Source organism: Nyctereutes procyonoides, unplaced genomic scaffold, assembly GCF_905146905.1.
Source record: "Nyctereutes procyonoides isolate TBG_1078 unplaced genomic scaffold, NYPRO_anot_genome, whole genome shotgun sequence".
NCBI lineage: Eukaryota > Metazoa > Chordata > Mammalia > Carnivora > Canidae > Nyctereutes > Nyctereutes procyonoides.
In genome coordinates, this window is record NW_026575044.1 from 25,997,712 (window position 1) to 26,015,375 (window position 17,664).

Here is a 17,664-nt window from a genome sequence, read left to right on the forward strand (position 1 = left end):
CATAAAAACTGAATTTAATAATCATATAATATATGGCCCAGCTGTGTAAAAAATAGATACAGTCTTAATGTAACCATCTTCTGATACAACTATGTTGAGAAGACAGAAGGAAGGGAAAAGCATGTGTGTAGGAGGGAAGTGAAAAGGGAGAGAAGGAGAAGAAAGATATGGAGGGAAAAGTGAGAAAAAAGGCAGAAAGCAAATACATGGTTATCTGTGAGAGCTAAGTCATCATCTTTCATAGCAGAAAGCTAATACTTAATGCCTACATAAATCCGTTGTTCAGAAATATGGATATAAATGTAGAAGAAATAGATAAAAGAAACATCTACAGAGTACTGCTGCTCCAGTGTAGAGGAGGCTGCTATTTTGCATAAACCTTATTGAACTAATTGAGTTTTTAAACTATTCATAAGCTTGATACCAACTGTAATAAAAGTTAAATAAAAAATAATTATGGCAAGTCATGAAAAGACAAATACTGATTCTACTTATTTGAGGTAACTAGAGTAATCAAACTTATAGAAATGGACAGTTGAAAGGTGGATGCCAGGTGCTCACAGAGAGAGGAAATGTGGAGTAGTTTGACGGGTACGGAGGTTCAGTTTTGCAAGATAAAAAAGTTCTGGAGATGGGTCACATAACAATGTGAATATACTTAATATTACTGAACTGTGAACTAAAAAATGGTTGAGATGGTAAATTTTATATTATGTGTATTTTATGAAAATTAGAAGATAGTAGAACTGTTTGAACTGAGAATTCTTGGGTTCTGCTTCTGGCAGTGACTGATGAGTGGTTTCCATAGGACCAAACTCCCATAATTAACAATATAAAGTCTGGGAGGCACAAAAACAAAAACAAAAACAACGATAACAACAACAAAAAACAACCAAACCTGAAGCACTGAAGAGTCACTGAAAATAAGCAGAAACTGGAAGAGGATTAGCACTTGAGAAGACAGTGGCATTGGAGTTTTCTTAATTTTTTTAATGGCTTTCAGCTGAAGGTCAATCTTAAAGAAGCAGAGGACAGAGTCTGAACACCTGAAAGGGGAAATCCTGGAGAGGTCAGAGAGAAAGAGTGAAAGCCTCAAATTCTGTGTAACAACCCTGCCAGTTCTGGCTGACCCTTGAACTACATGCAAATGAAGCGGGCTCAAACATCCATCCCAAGAAGTTAAGAGTTCAGCAGTGATTTTCACTCTTATTCAAGGGAACCAGAGCTTGGAATTTGAATTCTATCAAGTTAACTGTTTGCTAGCATAAAAATTAACATTGTTTAGAGTACTATAACTGAATTCCAGAGTCATTCACAATCCCAGGAAACAAAAAAATTGCTAAATGTACAAAGGAAAACATGACCAATACTCAAGAGAAAAGCTGATCAATGGAGACAAACCCCACGGTGATCCAAATGTTGGAACTGGAGGTAAGCACTTTAAAGGAAAAATACATTTGCAATGAATAAAATAGAAAAGTTGAGCAGAAAAACAGAAATTTTAACAAAGATCTGAATGGAAATTCTGAAACTGAAAAATCCAATATCCAATAAAAGTAAAGCATTCTATGGGCTTAACAGCAGATTAGAAATAACAGAAGAGTTGATGAATTTGAGAACAGAACAATAGATATTATCCACTATGAAGAGTAAAGAAAAAAATTCTAAAAAATTACCAGAGAGTCAGGGACTTCACTAACAGTCTAATATATCTATGAATGAAATTCAAAAGGAAAGAAGAAAGGGAATGGGTGAAAATTTTTTCGAAAAAATAATGGCCAAAAATTCTTCAAATTTCATGAAAAGAGAATTCTCAAACAGTTTTGGGATGAACACTATTTAACTTTCATGGAAAGCAACTGGGCAATGTGAATCAAGAATCTTAAAAGGGGGGATCCCTGGGTGGCGCAGCGGTTTGGCGCCTGCCTTTGGCCCAGGGCGTGATCCTGGAGACCCGGGATCGAATCCCACGTCGGGCTCCCGGTGCATGGAGCCTGCTTCTCCCTCTGCCTGTGTCTCTGCCTCTCTCTCTCTCTCTGTGTGACTATCATAAATAAATAAAGAAAAAAATATTAAAAAAAAAAAGAATCTTAAAAGGATTCATATATACTTTGAGTATGTAGTTCCATTTATAGGAATCTATACCAAAGACATAGATAAAGTAAAAAAAAATATTCATAGAAATGTTCTTCAAGGCATAATTTATAATCGCAAAAGCCTGTACTATTCAATAATATGCTAAAAGAGAAGAAATACATGTTATACAATAAATATTTGTTGAATGAATTAATATCAAGTTTTCATAAAATAAATTATTGTATTAGAAAATAGGATCCAGTGAAAAAAACATTATGCATAAGCATAATCCTATTACTCAATATAGAATATATATTATTATAAAAGAAAGAAAGGGGGAGAGGGCTCAAAGGATCATCTCTGAATGGTAGGATCCTGAATGATTTTTATTTTCTTCCTTACACTTTCCCATATTTTTCAAAATTTTATAATGAGAATGCATTTATTCATATTATCAGAAAACTGGACCTATATAAAGCTATAAATACATGCCAAACATATCCTTAATATCTATGTCCTACATGTTCTTGCTTTCCACCCACCAGTCAGGTTTACCTTGGTCCAGAGTCATCCCCATTCATATCCAGATTGAGTTCCTGGGGTTTAGTAAACTCTTTAGCAGCAAGGAGTTCTCTTGATTTAAATGCAGCTTGAGTTCTTAACCTGAAAAAGTAAATTTAGAAAATTTCTAATCCTGTAGAACCTAATAACTGAATGGTAACCCTTGGAAGACCATATTCTTTTAGCTAGACCTCCAGCAATCATTTTCAAATTAAAACTCAATCTATCAAAATAAATAAATAAATGGATACTTCCTAAATACACAGATGATGTAAATAAAATAAAATAAACCAAATCAGTTTTACAGGAACTTAAATTTTCTTTATTTAAGAGGAATTGGGGAAGACTGAGTTGGTCAGAATATCATTTAAAACATTCAACATTATAGATGTTTTAGGAGTATTTTAAATTTCTTCTCTAAAAATTTTAAGTTTCTCTCCATTCACTTCTAAGCAAGTATATTTTGATCACCAGAGTCTTAATGGCAATTCTAGTAACACCAAGTAACGCTGATCCTGCCCAATATATCCATCCATAGGAGGCAACTACTTCCCATCTTGACAATTCAAAAGACGGGGGCTATGTCTCATTGGACAATGTGTTTTCTCAGGATCAAAAAAAAAAAAAAAAAAAAAAAAGCCCTTCCTCTGCCAAAACTGTAAGAAATTCTATCCAACAATGCTAACTTAGTTCCATCTTCAATGTGACCTTTTCCTTTTCTACCTATTTTTATAAGTCTTTTAGAAATATTCTCTGGTTCATTTTTAGAAATGAAATCTGTAGAAATATATTATTTATGAAATAAAACTATGAAGAGGTAAAAATACTATTAAAACAGTATCATTTCCATCATTGTCAAAGACATTCTTATAACTGCAACTAACTGCACAGTAATATACAAAGAAAAATATGTAGACTAGTTACCCTCTAGGAACTTAAAATTTAATAATATTTGTTGGTGACATATAGGTAAGGTATGTAAATGCAGAGAGGAGGGGTAACTACACTTAGACAAAATCAATAGTAAAAATTGTAAAAAGAGACAAAATCACTGTTTAATAATAAAAAGGTTGATTAATCAAGTGAATATTAGCAATTATAAATATATATGTACCTAACACTGTGGCACCAAAATTTATTAAGCAAATATTTACATATTTTAAAGGAGAAATAGGCAACAATATAATAACAATAGATGACTTCAAAACTTCACTTTCAACAATGGATAGATCATCTGGACACCATTTGACTTGGTGTCCAGAAACATTTGACTTGAATATACTTTATATAAAACAGACCTAATAGACATATGTAGAACATTTCATTCAACAGCAGCAGAATATGTATTTTTTTTTTCAGGTGTAAACATTTTCCAGTATAGATCATGCTAGGTCACAAAAAAACTCAACAAATTCAAGAAGACTGAAATCATACCTTTTCCAAACACAGTGGTATAAAAATAGAAGTCAGTAACAGGATGAAAACTGGAAAATTCACAAATAAGTGGAAATTAAACAACATACTCCTCTGAACAATCATGAGTCAAAGAAGAAGTCAACAGGGAAATTAAAAATCTTGAAACAAATGAAAATAGAAACATAACATACCAAAACTTATGGAATGCAGCAAAGACAGTTCTAAGAGGGAAGTTTATAGTGATGTCTACATTAAAGAAAAAAGAAAGATCTTAAACAACCTACACTTACACCTCAAAACACCCCCAAAAGAAAAACAAAGGCAAAAGTTAGCTGAAGGAAGATAATAACAATGACCAGAGCAGAAATAGAGACCAGAAAAATAATAGAAAGGGTTATTGAAACTAAAAGCTGTTTTTTTAAAGGATAAACAAAATTAACAAACTTAGACTAAGAAGAGAAAAAGAGCAAAGACTGAAATAAAATGAGAAATGAAAGAGAAGACATTATAACTAATACCACAGAATTACAAAGGATCATAAGAGTCTACTATAAATAATTATATGTCAAAATATTGGATAACTTAGAAGAATCTATGATAAATTCCTAGGAATATACAAACTACCAAGACTTAAATATGATGAAACAGAAAATCTTCAGACCAAAAGTGACTAAGGAGATTAAATTAGTGACCAAGAACCTTCCAACAAAGAAAAATCCAGGATTGGAGGGTTTCATGGTGAATTCTACTAAACATTTTATTTTTTTTTAATTTTTATTTATTTATTTATGATAGTCACAGAGAGAGAGAGAGAGAGGCAGAGACACAGGCAGGGGGAGAAGCAGGCTCCATGCACCGGGAGCCCGATCTCCAGGATCGCGCCCCGGGCCAAAGGCAGGCGCTAAATCACTGCGCCACCCAGGGATCCCATCTACTAAACATTTTAAAAAGAATTAATGCAAATCCTTCTAAAATTTTTCCAGAGGCACTGGGTGGTGCAGTTGGTTAAGTATCTGACTAAGGTTTTGGCTCAGGTCATGAACTTAGGGTCATAAGATGAGTCCTGTGTGGGGCTCCGAGTGTAGAACAGAGTCTAAAGATTCTCCCTCTCTCTGTCCCATCAACCTGTGCTCACGCTCTCTCTTTCTCTCAAATAAAATACATAAATCTTTAAAAATAAAATGAAATAAAATTCTTTCAAAAAATTTAATAGTAAGGAGCACTCCCAAACTCATTCTATAAGGCAGCATTAGCCTGATACTAAAGCCAGTTAAGGACACTATGAGAAAAATAAAAAGTCAATATCTCTAATGAATATAGATGAAAAAAATTCTCAACAAAATACTATCGAAAAGAATTTACCACATTAATAAAATAAGAGATAAAAATCATATGATTATCTCAATAAATGCAGGAAAAGCCTTTGGCACAATTCAACATCCTTTTTTGATAAAAGCTCTCAGGAAATTGAGTATAGAAAGACTATATAACTCAACATGATCAAGGGCCATATACCATAAGCCCACTACTAACATCATATTCAATGATGAAAGGTTGAAAACTTTCCCTTTAAGGTCAGGAACAAGACAAGGATATCATTCTTGCCACTTTTATTCAATGTAATACTGGAAGTGCCAGCCTGGGTAATTAGGTAAGAAAAAGAAATAAAAGATACTCCAATCAGAAAGAAAAGTAAAATTGTCTCTCTTTGTAGATGACACAATCTTATATATAAAAAACAATGAAGATGCTACCAAACAACTGTTAGAACTAATGAACAAATTCACTATAATTATAGGATACAAAATCAACATGCAAAAATCAGTTGCATCTCTATACACTAACAATGAACTATTTAAAAAAGAAATTAAGAAATCAATCCTATTTACAATTGAATCAAAAAAACACTTAGAATGAAAAATTAACCTGAACTGGATTAAAGAATTAAATATAAGACCTGAAACTGTAAAACTACTAGAAGAAAACATAGGGAAAAAGCTCAGGCAACAATAATAAAATAAGTGGGACCACATCAAGATAAAAGGCTTCTGCATAGCAAAAGAAATAAATTATAAAAATGAAAAGGCAACCCATGGAATAAGAGAAAATATTTGCAAATTATATATATGGCATGGGGTTAATTATATATATATATATGACAAGGGTGATAAGGGGTTAACATTCTAAATATACACAGAACTTACACAACTCATCAGCAAAAAACCAAATAACCCAATTAAAAAATTGGCCAAGGCACTTAAAAGACATTTTTTCAAAGAAGACACATGAGTAACTAATAGGTACATGAAAAGACGCTTGGTATCACTAATTGTTACAGAAACACAAATCAAAACTATAGTGAGATATTGCCTCACACCTGTAGGTTGGCTTTGATCAAAAGGAAAAAAAAAGGTAACAAATATTGGGCAGGATATGGAGAAAAGAGAATCCCTATATGCTGTTGGTATTTATGTAAGTTGGTACAGCCATTATGAAAAACAGTACAGAGATTTCTCAAGAAAATGAAAAACAGAACTACCAAATGATCCAGCAATGCTACTTCTGGGTATCTATTTAAAGGAAATGAAGTGAGTATCTTGAAGAAATATCTGTACTCCCAGGTTCCTCTCAGTGTTACTTGTAATGGAAATAACCTAAGTGTCTGTCAACAAATAAATGGATAGAAAAAGACATATAATATATATATATATATATATTCAGTTATAAGAAGGAAGGAAATTCTGTCATTTGCAATACCATGGATGAACCCAGAGGAACATTATACTAAGTGAATACATGAACATACCAAAACTTGTGAGACATACTTAAAACAGTGCTGAGATGGAAATGTATAGCACTAAAAGCTTCCACCAGAAAAGAAGAAAAGTCTCTAACCAATAATCTAAGCTCCCACCTTAAGGAATTTAAAAATAAGAGGGCAAGATAAGTCCAAAGCAAGCAAAAGGAAGAAAATAATAAAGAAATGAATAAAATAAATAAATGAGACCAGTATTACCTTGATACCATAATTAGACAAAGACAGCATAAAAAAAATACATTCCAAAATTCCTCACCAATATTGATGCAAATGCTCTTAACAAAATAATAGTAAATGAAATTTGGTAATAAATAAAAAGTATTTACACTATAACCAAATGGGGTTTATTTTCCAGGGATGCAACACTAGGTCAATATTCAAAAATAAATAAATGTAATCTACTATATTAGCAGGTTAAATTTTAAAAAGTCACATGATCACATCAATTTATGCATAAACAAGAGTTGAGAAAATTCAACAAACATTCATGATAAAAACTCTATAGAATGTATAAGAAAAAATTGATAAATTAAACTTCATTAAATTAAAATCTTTTGCTCTGTGAAAGATCCTGTTAAGAGATTAAAAGGATAAGCTACAGAATAGGAGGAAATATTTGCAATCCACATATCTGAGAAAGGACGTATCCAGAATATATGAAAAAGCTCTCAAAATTCAACACTAAAAAAACCTTAAGCAATCTGATACGAATATAGACAAAAGTTATTAAAGAGACAATTTACCCAAAAAGATGGAAGAAGGGAAAATAAGCAAATAAAAAGATTTTCAACATCATTAGCCTTTTGAGAAATGCAAATTAAGACCACAACAAAATATCATTATACATGGAGTAGAACAGGCAACATAAAAATTTGTAACAATTCCAAATACTGGTAAGGATATAGAGAAACAGTCTCTTATACATTGCTGGTGAAGTATTTTATACTAAATGTAGTATAACCTAAATGTACATTTAATTTTTTTAAATTAAATATATGCTTACCATGTGATTTACCAGTCACAGTCCTAGTTTTTATTTGTAGGAATTAAAACCGTAGTCCACACAAAAACTTGTATAAAAATGTACATAGTAGCTCTCTTTGTAACAGACAAAAAACCAAGTTGTCCTTCAATAGATACATGGTTAAACACATCATAGTATAACCATATCATGGACAACTACTCAGCAATCAAAAGGCACAATATATGTAACAACCTAGATGTATCTCAAGAGCATCATACTGAGTAAAAAAAGGCCAATATCAAAAGTTCACACACTGTATAAATCCATTTATAAAACATTCTCAAAATGCCAAAGTTATAGACAAGAAATTATTGGTTTCCAAGGGTTAGGGATAATGGAGGTAGAAGAGGGTGGGCAACTCAGATGGGGTAGTAAAAAGTAAATCTTGATTGTGATGAAATAGTTCTGTATTTTGATCGCTGTGGTAGTAATGCAAGTATACACACGTGAAAAAATGGCATAGAGCTAGACACACACATTGTACCAATGTTAATTTGCTTATTTTGATATCGCATTAGAGGTATGTAAGACATAGCCACTGGGAAAAACAAGGTGGGGCTCTCCATAGTATTTTTGCAACTTCCTGTCAATCTATAATTATTTTAAAATAAAAAGTTTATTTTATTTTTAAATAAGATTTTATTTATTTATGAGAGAGAGAGAGAGAGAGAGAGACAGAGGCAGAGACACAGGCAGAGGGAGAAGCAGGGTCCATGCAGGTAGGGAGCCTCACGTGGGACTCGATCCTGGTACTCCAGGATCACGCCCTGGGCTGAAGACAGGTGCCAAACCACTGAGCCACCCTGGGATCCCCCCCAATAAAAAAGTTTATAAAAGTTTTATAAGTATGTATAAACGTTTCCAATTTATACATAAAACAAAACTTGCTCAAAAACTGTTTCATAGTTCTCAGCTAGATGATCAAGAGAACAATAAAGACTTTATTGTCATTATGTGGCATTATTTTAATAAATAGTGCTGTTCAAATGAACACAATGTCTATTTGCAGTCATTATGTAGCATTATTTCAATAAACAGTGCTGTTCAAATGAACCCGAAACTTATCCCAAAATTATCCATTTTCCCCTGCTGGACTGTGCCCCCTTTAAAGACCACATTTGATTCATTTTTTTTATCCTAAGGGCCTAGAACCATTTCTCACCTATCACAGGCATTCCATAAGTGTTTGTTAAATATATTGTCAGGAGAGTCTACACATTAACTGGAGGATTAGAGACTGGGGTCATAAAACTGAAGCAACCTTTTGGTGTTTGGTGATAATCTTGTTACAAGAACCTTCATTTTCAGTTACGTTAAAAGCCTCCAATTTTCAACAATGAAAAATGTAACTGTCTGACTATGAATGAAGAGAAAGAGGAGGAGCATTTCTGGTTCCAAGAAAAGTATTACAGTAACAGAAAAATGTCAAGGTGGAACTCTCAAGGAAATTACAATCTAAAAAATATTGGGTGGAATCTTTGAGAGAAAATGAAAAAGTAAAAGTAAATGACATTCATACTAGATATGTATAGGATGTATGTGTCTGTATAGGATATATGAATGAGTACAAAGGAGGAAATCTAAGTTTAAGAAGGAAATGGCAGGGATATATACAAGAACCTCCTTATGAAAACTTGTAATTTATTTTTTAAAGACATAATTGAAAAAAGGACATAAATGTCATATTATGTTTAAAATATAATTTAGTCTGATTTATTACTAATTTTGCTTGAATAAATTAAGATAGCAAACTTTTTTGATGCTGCTATGTAATCTCAAAATACCAATATAGTTTTTGAAGCACTGTTCTTAGGGAAGAATTGTTAAGGGAGGAAAAGTTTAAATGCGGGTACATTTATAAGAATTGGTTTTTGAATAGGTTCTGCTTCATGATGAGAAAAGGTTGAACTGGAAAGGCTATCATCTGTTATATTTTATATTACGGGGGATAGACAAATATGGAATGGTGACAGTTAATCACTCTTCTTCACAATCTGATTCCACATTCTGAAGTCTCAAATTTTTACCTAATGCCCAAAATTCTCTACAATGATCTCAAATAGCAAAGGATTTTTTATAATAATATCTTTTAAAAATATTCTTTTTGGAATCCTGAGAAAGTTACAATGGATTGTTCAGAAGTAGATACATCAAGCTAACATTTTGGAAGAACAAGGTAATCTTCCAAGTCTTCCAAAGAAGATAGTGGAATTTACTTAGTTGTCCTGGTGAAGTATGCATCTTGAGCAAGCCAAGACTCTGAGGAACCTCTGTTCCTTTGCAAATGTTATAGTAGCACAATTATTTTATTAACATTGTGCTCTCCAAGCTACAGACATTGCTGAAAGAACAACTAAGACTCACCAATTGTAATCCAGTCGAGACTGATGAAGCTGCTGCTGTTTTAGGAGAAGCTTTGTTTCCTGCTGGGTCAGCAGATGCTGAAGGCGCTCTTTTTCAATTTCCAGCTCCATTTTCTGAAGCATAAGTTGCTGCCTTCTGTTTTCTGAGAGTTGCTTTTTGATATCGGTTTCAGTAGACTTCTGTGTCCCTTGACCATGCATCAGGGAATCCCAGGAAAGCCCACAATAACTGCATGATTCCAGATGTGTTCTGGAATATTGAGGGGCCATGCATGTAGGATGGCTTTCATGAACAGGATCTGCATTTTCAGAAAGTCTATGACCACAACACTGACTGGATAGAGTAGGCTTCAGGGTGTGGCATTCTTTCATCTTTAGTTCCACTGGTGGAGCCTTCTCTATAGGGACCGCATCTACTAATCTTCTCCCTAGGGATCCATAATCACATGTTCTGGTCTCTGATGGCATCCTGTCTAGATCCTCTTTGGAATAATGAAAGTCTGCTGGTTTCAAAGAATTATTCTTGAACTCCACAAGGGATTCTGAAGCTGAGTCCTGGTTTGCACACCTAGGCCTCTCCTTGTTTTGATAACAGGTTTGTGATTTGGCTACACTCAAGTAGGAACCATCCAGTTCCATAGCTGAAGACTGAAGAGTGCTTTTCCTATTGGATACCTAGAAGGAACCACAAGATCATTTGTCAAGTAAGAGCACACTGAAATGAGTTCTTTTGGCTTTTCAGAAATCAATGATATATTTGTACCAAAACAAAGTTGTTTTGCCTTCTCAAATAATAAATGATAGTATTCACAGAGCTAAACAGACATGTGCCACAAAGCTAAAACCATTTTGAAACAATCTACATTTCAGTCTATCCATAAGGATGAGAAAAAGAAAATGTTGCTATTTGCTGCTAAGCAAGATGACAAGAGTAGCAAATAATAAAGGTTATATAAAATCAACTTTGAGAAGAGGCAAAAGCATTAAAAGGTAATGTCTCAAAATGTTTACTTCTAAATACTAAGCAAGAAATCCATTCAGCCGCCCTTTGTAATACCCTTTGATTGTTCATTACACATTACACACAACAGGATTTGATGTAAAACATTTCATCCTAAACTGAATAGGATGTTAGTTACTGCTAGAGATTTGATGAATTTTTATAAATATCTTTACAGCACACAGATAAAACCAAGTACTTTCCAAAAAATATGATTCTAATCAAAAGCAGTTATTTAAATACAAAACATATTTAATTTCAGCTATAAATATAAGTGATTTTTCAATTAAGCTGTTCAAGTGATTATAGCCTGATACAACTCACACAGAAAGGAAGTAGTTGCAAATCACCTTTGGCAGGCCAATAGAGTGAGCTTTCCCAGTATTTTAGCCTCAAGCCTATTCTATTAAGGGGAGCAAAACTTAGTTTATTATCAGTGATTCTCAAACTTTAGCATATATCAGAATCACCTGGAGGAACTGTTAAATGTGAATTGCTGGGCTTCATCCCCAGAGGAATTCAGGAATTCTGCAGCAGGGTTGGAGAAGCTCATTTTTAGGAAGTTGTCAGATGATACTGATGCTCCTCATCTGGGACCACACTTTGACAACCACTTGTCTGTATCATGGGACATCTGACTCCTCCCGTGTCCCTATTATAGGTAGTGTTTTGATAACATGGGCTTACCCAGGTAATCCTGGATAATTTTCTCATGTCAAGATTGTTAACTTAATCATGTCTATAAAGTTTCTTGTCATACAAAATCCTTTGTGTCATATAAAAAGACATTCACAGGTTCTAGGGATTAGGACATGGGCATGTTTGGGGGCCATTATTCAGTCTACCACAACTTCTTTTTAAATTAGAACTCATAAACAGTTCAGATGTTTATCTTATTCTAGGGACATGGAATAAATGAATAATTGAGATCCTTAACATAAAGGAGAAAAAAATCCTGCCAATTTACTTTGCAATAGTTGCAAATGATGAACTGATTGGTAAAAAGTGTCAGCAGATATACAGCAACACCATGTTTCTTCTAGCACTCTTAAGATTTTGAATTAATACAGTAATACTAAAGGAGTTCTATTCTAATGAGGAGCCCCATTTGGGAAGAGGACATCCAATCCTTTATACTGAGCAAATGACACTGAATAGGTTGCATGCTACAGAAAAGAAACTTATGATAAAATTCATGATAAACTACCTCATAAAAATTAACTTTATTTTACAACTGAAGGAAAACTCTAGTCTACATCAGTCTCCCCTACACTGAACTTTTTAAAAAATATTTTATTTATTTATTTATTTATTTATTTATGAGAGAGAGAGAGAGAAAGAGTGAGAGAGGGAGAATGGCAGAGACACAGGCAGAGGGAGAAGCAGGCTCCATGCAGGGAGCCCAATGCGGGATTTGATCCTGGGTTTCCAGGACCATGCCCTGGGCTGAAGGTGGCGCTAAACCACTGAGCCACCAGGGCTGCCCTACACTGAACTTCTGTAGCACTGTCAAAACAAATATTTAACATTTATCATCTGCTACTTTGTATGGCAAGCTATCTTTTTATAGAATTATTATACTTAAAAAATTACAGGTAAATTTTTTAAAGGTCTGGAAACTTAAATCAACTATTTATATTTCCTCCCTAACCCATGTATTAGTAACACAGCAATAGCATGTATTATTTTATAGTCTTATTTTTGTTCCTTAAGATTATTTACATATGTGCATTTTTAGGTATTGATACAGCTGATACTTATGTTAATGGTACTAATTGTTAAATTATGTATTCGGAATATTAAAAAATTTTTGGTAGTTAACTTTTTCTGTTTTTGAGAGGCAGCTCAACTTAATGATTTTGATGCATACTTTGCTCAAAGAGAGCAATTACCAGCAATTCCCAATTACCTGATAGGTGACTGGGCATATTGGTAGGCAGGATTCTAAGATGGTCCCCAAGATTCCTGTCTTCTTAGCGTGCCCACCTTGTATTATCTCCTCCCACGGAGTGTGGGTAGTCTTTGGGAACATGACAAGATATGAATCCCATCATTATGCTACACTATATGGCCAAAGGGATGTTACTATTTAAGTAAGTTCTTTTTTTAAATAATTTTTTTTAATTTTTTAATTTTTATTTATTATGATAGAGAGAGAGAGAGGCAGAGACATAGGCAGAGGGAGAAGCAGACTCCATGCACTGGGAGCCCGACGTGGGATTTGATCCTGGGTCTCCAGGATCGTGCCCTGGGCCAAAGGCAGGCGCCAAACCGCTGCGCCACCCAGGGATCCCAGTAAGTTCTTTAAAAAAGGGTATAGTACCCTCCCTAATGTTAGAGATTGGCCTTGAAGAAATAAGCTAACATGATGTGGGAGGACCAATGAAGGAGGTCAATCAGTAATGATGTCTGGAGCAGAAGGCAGTTTCCAGCTAACAATGAGGTATCTATCATATAGATGCAAGAAACTAAATTCTGCCAACATACATGTGAGTTTGGAAGGGGATCCAGAGCTCCAGATTAGAATGCAGCCCAGCTGTCACCTTGACTGCAAATTTTCTAAGACTCTGAGCAGAGGACCCAATTAACCTATGTTGAACTCATCACCCACAGAAACTGTGAGATAATAAATGTGTGTATTAAACTAATAAATTTATAGTTATTTCTTACACAACAATACAAAACAAAGCACATTACTCAACTTTCCTGACTCTCAGTTTTCTCATCAGTGACCTCAATGACCTCAATGGTGGTCGGATGGGCAGTTATCAAGGGTGTCAACTGATAAGGGTACTAATTTACAAAATGGAAAAAAACCCCTTATGCTTACCCAAACTTTTTTCAAAAAGAATATTATAGGGGGTATGTGCGGGGAAGGTAAGATCTCCAAGAGACATGCGGTTACAACAGATTACTTCTAAAGAGAATGAGTTCAGTTATCTAGCTTTATTTTGCTGCAGTGAGGTTTGTAGGTTGGGCCAGAGTTGATATGCTTCAGATAATAGAGAGGTTCTTCATCTTTGTCCTCATACAAAAGATGTCAGTCTTATCCTGACATCTTGCACTGCCTCTTAGGGTTGTTGTACTGGATGAGATAATTCACATAAAGAGCTTTGGACAGTGCCTTAGCTAAAGTCAGTATTCAAACCATGTTTCCTATTAGAATTATTACTACTGTTGTTATCATTAACTTCTCTGCCTCAATAATCCTTGAGGTCAGGAGTTATATTTACTTCTCTGGGTGTACGGCACTGGGGCTTGCACATTGTAACTAGGGACTGATTGTATTAGATAAGTAGAAAAAGTCAAGTTGGGTTATGGACCAAGAAAACTAGAAACAAAAATCAGAATCCATGATTAGGCTGAATTGCGTACTACTAAGAAAAGGAAGAGAGAAGAAATAGAGTAACTGTCTGTTAGAATCTGAATATAAGAAATTAAGTTATTTTATAGTGAGCTTGAAACAAATATTGCCTTTGGGACACTGGGAAGTCACAATGGGCCTGAATGAAACAGATGTGTTTTTCTTTCTGGAGCTGATGCTCCATCCTTTCTATGAGATGTTTACAAATGTAACCTCTTTTAACTAAGGCTTAAACTAACAAATCCCAAACTGCAATCTCTGGCATATGGGTTTGCTATGAATTTTTCAGATATATAACACTAATTTAGGAACCAATAGATTTTTTTTAACGGAGGCACAATTTACATATACTAAAATGCACAGGTCTTAAGTGTACAGCTTGATGAAATTTTACATTTGCATATACCCATGTAATCATCATTACCCCAGAAAGTTCCTTGCGCCCCTTCTAGTCAAACCAACATTGTCACACTCCCAGAGGTAACCATTAATCTCAGTTCTATGACCACAGATTAGTTTTGCCCATGTTTAGCTTCATACAACTGGAATCATAAAGTATGCTACTCTTTTGTGGCTGGCTTCTTCTTTTTTTAAAGCTAGAAATCTTTTTTTAAAGATTTTATTTATTTATTTAAGACGGAGAGGTGAGGAGAGGGCAGGGGAAGATGAGAGAGAGAATCTCAAGGACACTGTGCAAGTGAGCACACAGCCCAAAATTGGGCTCCATCTCACCACCCATGGGATCAAGACCCAAGTTGAAATCAAGAGTTGGACACTCAACTGACTGAATCACTCAGGTGTCCCTGTTGCTGCTGGCTTCTTAAGCTCAACATAATTTTGAGCTTCTTTTATGTTGTTGCCTGTACTGATAGTTAATTCTTTTTTTATTGCTTCAAGGAATTTCATTGTATGAATATAGCAACATTTGTTTATTCATTCTTTTATTGGATTAGGTTGTTTCTAGTTTAGAGCTACTATGAACAAAGCTGCTAGCAATATTCTTATGTCTTTTTTTTAAGAGGGGGTGGGGCAGAGGGAGAGAATGAGGAAGAATCTTAAGCAGGCTCCAAGCCCAGCACGGAGCCCAACCCTGGGCTCAATCTCACAATCCTGGGATCATAATCTGAGCTGAAATCAAGTCATACGCTTAATTGACTGAGCCACCCAGAAGCCCCTTTATATGAGTCGTTTTTTAGATTATGTATTTATTTCTCTCAGGCACAGGGCAGGCATATGTTTGACACAGAAACAGCCAATAAAAGTTTTCCAGAGAGGTCGTTCTATTTTACATCTCCACCAGCACAGTAAAAGAGTCTTAGGTGCTTCATATTCACACTAACACTTCTTTGGGGAGGATGGTACAAAAAAGGTGGTTTTATTAAAGCACAAGGACAGGACCTGTGGGCAGAAAGAGCTGCCCACACTAACACTTGATAGTATGTTTTTACTTTAAGCCAATCTGGTGTGTACTGAAATCTTGCTATGATTTTATTTTGCATTTCCCTGATATGTAGTGACAGTAGCTGACATAGGCTTATTAGCCATTTGGATATCTTGTTTTGTTATGTGCTTGGTGAAACCAATACTTTTAAATAATTCAAAATAATTTTTATTTTTTTACTTAAAAAAAGATTTTATTTATTTATTCATGAGAGACACACAGAGAGAGGCAGAGACATAGGCAGAGGGAGAAGCAGGCTCCATGCAGGGAGCCCGATGTGGGACTCGATCCTGGGACCCCGGGATCACATCCTGAGTCAAAGGCAGACACTCAACTGCTGAGCCACCCAGGCATCCCATCTTTTTACTTAAAAAAAAAAAAAAGATTTTATTGATTTATCTGAGAGAGACAGAGAGCACAAGCAGAGGGGAGGAGGCAGAGGGACGAGGAGAAGCAGACTGCCCTCTGAGCATGGAGCCCGATGCAGGGCTTGATTCCAGGACCCTGAGATCATGACCTGAGCCAAAGGCAGATGCTCAATGGACTGCCATTGAGGTGCCCCTATAATTCAAAATAATTTTTAAAGAACTGAGATAAGAAATGAAAAATGAAGGTCAGGGAAGACAACTTTATGCAAATTCTTTCTGATGAGAGAACTTGGCTCTAAATGTTTACCTTCATTGACCATGAAGGCATAACATACTCCCAGAAAACCTTGTCATTTTGGCCATTCTTAACTCAGTTTACTGTGTACTATGCTAAAAATAGCATAGTTACAAGCATATTCAACTTGTAACTTAATAACAACTCTGTAAGCTAGTTATTATAGTTACCAATTCACTGAAGAGAAAATGAAGTTCAATGAATCAACACAACTTTCCCAAGATCACACCAACACTATATGTAATAAATGGGAATGTGTCTCGTTCCAAATCTTTAGTCTTCCATTACTCCATGATGTAGCCTATATAGATATTTTTTTTAGATTTTTATTTACTTATTTGAGAGAGAGCTAGAGGGGAGGGGCAGAGTGTGAGGAGCACAGGGAGAGTGAGAACGACAAGCAGACGTCCCACTGAGCATAGACCCCTACCAAGGGTCTTGATCCCATGACCCTAAGATCATGACTGGAGCCAAAACCAAGAGCCCAATGCCCAACCAACTGAACCACCCAGGTATCCCTCCATGATGTAGCTTTTTAAAACACTAATTTTTTGTTTCTTTCTTAAAACATTTTTTTCTTTAATATGAAATACGACACAGAAAAGTGCACAAAACAAATATAAACATCTCAGTGAATAATCACAAGACAATGTCCACCAATGTGAACCACCTTCTGAGAGACAGAATGTTGCCTGTATGCAGAAGATCCTTGATGGTGCAGTACAATCACTACTCTCTACCTCTCCTGTCCAAGGGAATGACTATCTTGACTTTTATGGGAATAACTTCCCTGTTTAATACTTACCTGCTTTAAAGTCCATACCAGATTTTGATTTTACCTGTTTTTTTTAAAAAGTATAAATGGAATAATATGAAATACATTTTTTTGTGTCTGACTTCTTTACCCAACATTATAACTGTAAAGTTTATACATGATA

At 34.8% G+C, this 17,664-nt stretch overlaps 1 protein-coding gene across 6 annotated transcripts in view; it reads right to left on the reverse strand.

Moving 5' to 3' along the window:
• Positions 1-17,664, reverse strand: part of KIAA1328 (KIAA1328 ortholog) — a 360,132-nt gene that overhangs the window by 122,165 nt on the left and 220,303 nt on the right. For 5 of the 6 annotated variants that reach the window (XM_055324144.1, XM_055324147.1, XM_055324149.1 and 2 more), the window contains 2 exons: positions 10,260-10,933; positions 2,632-2,739 (listed from right to left, as the gene is read on the reverse strand). In XM_055324144.1, the coding sequence (XP_055180119.1) occupies positions 2,632-2,739; positions 10,260-10,933 (782 nt within the window). The remainder of the gene's footprint in view (positions 1-2,631; positions 2,740-10,259; positions 10,934-17,664) is intronic. The other variant, XM_055324146.1, reaches the window with a different exon arrangement.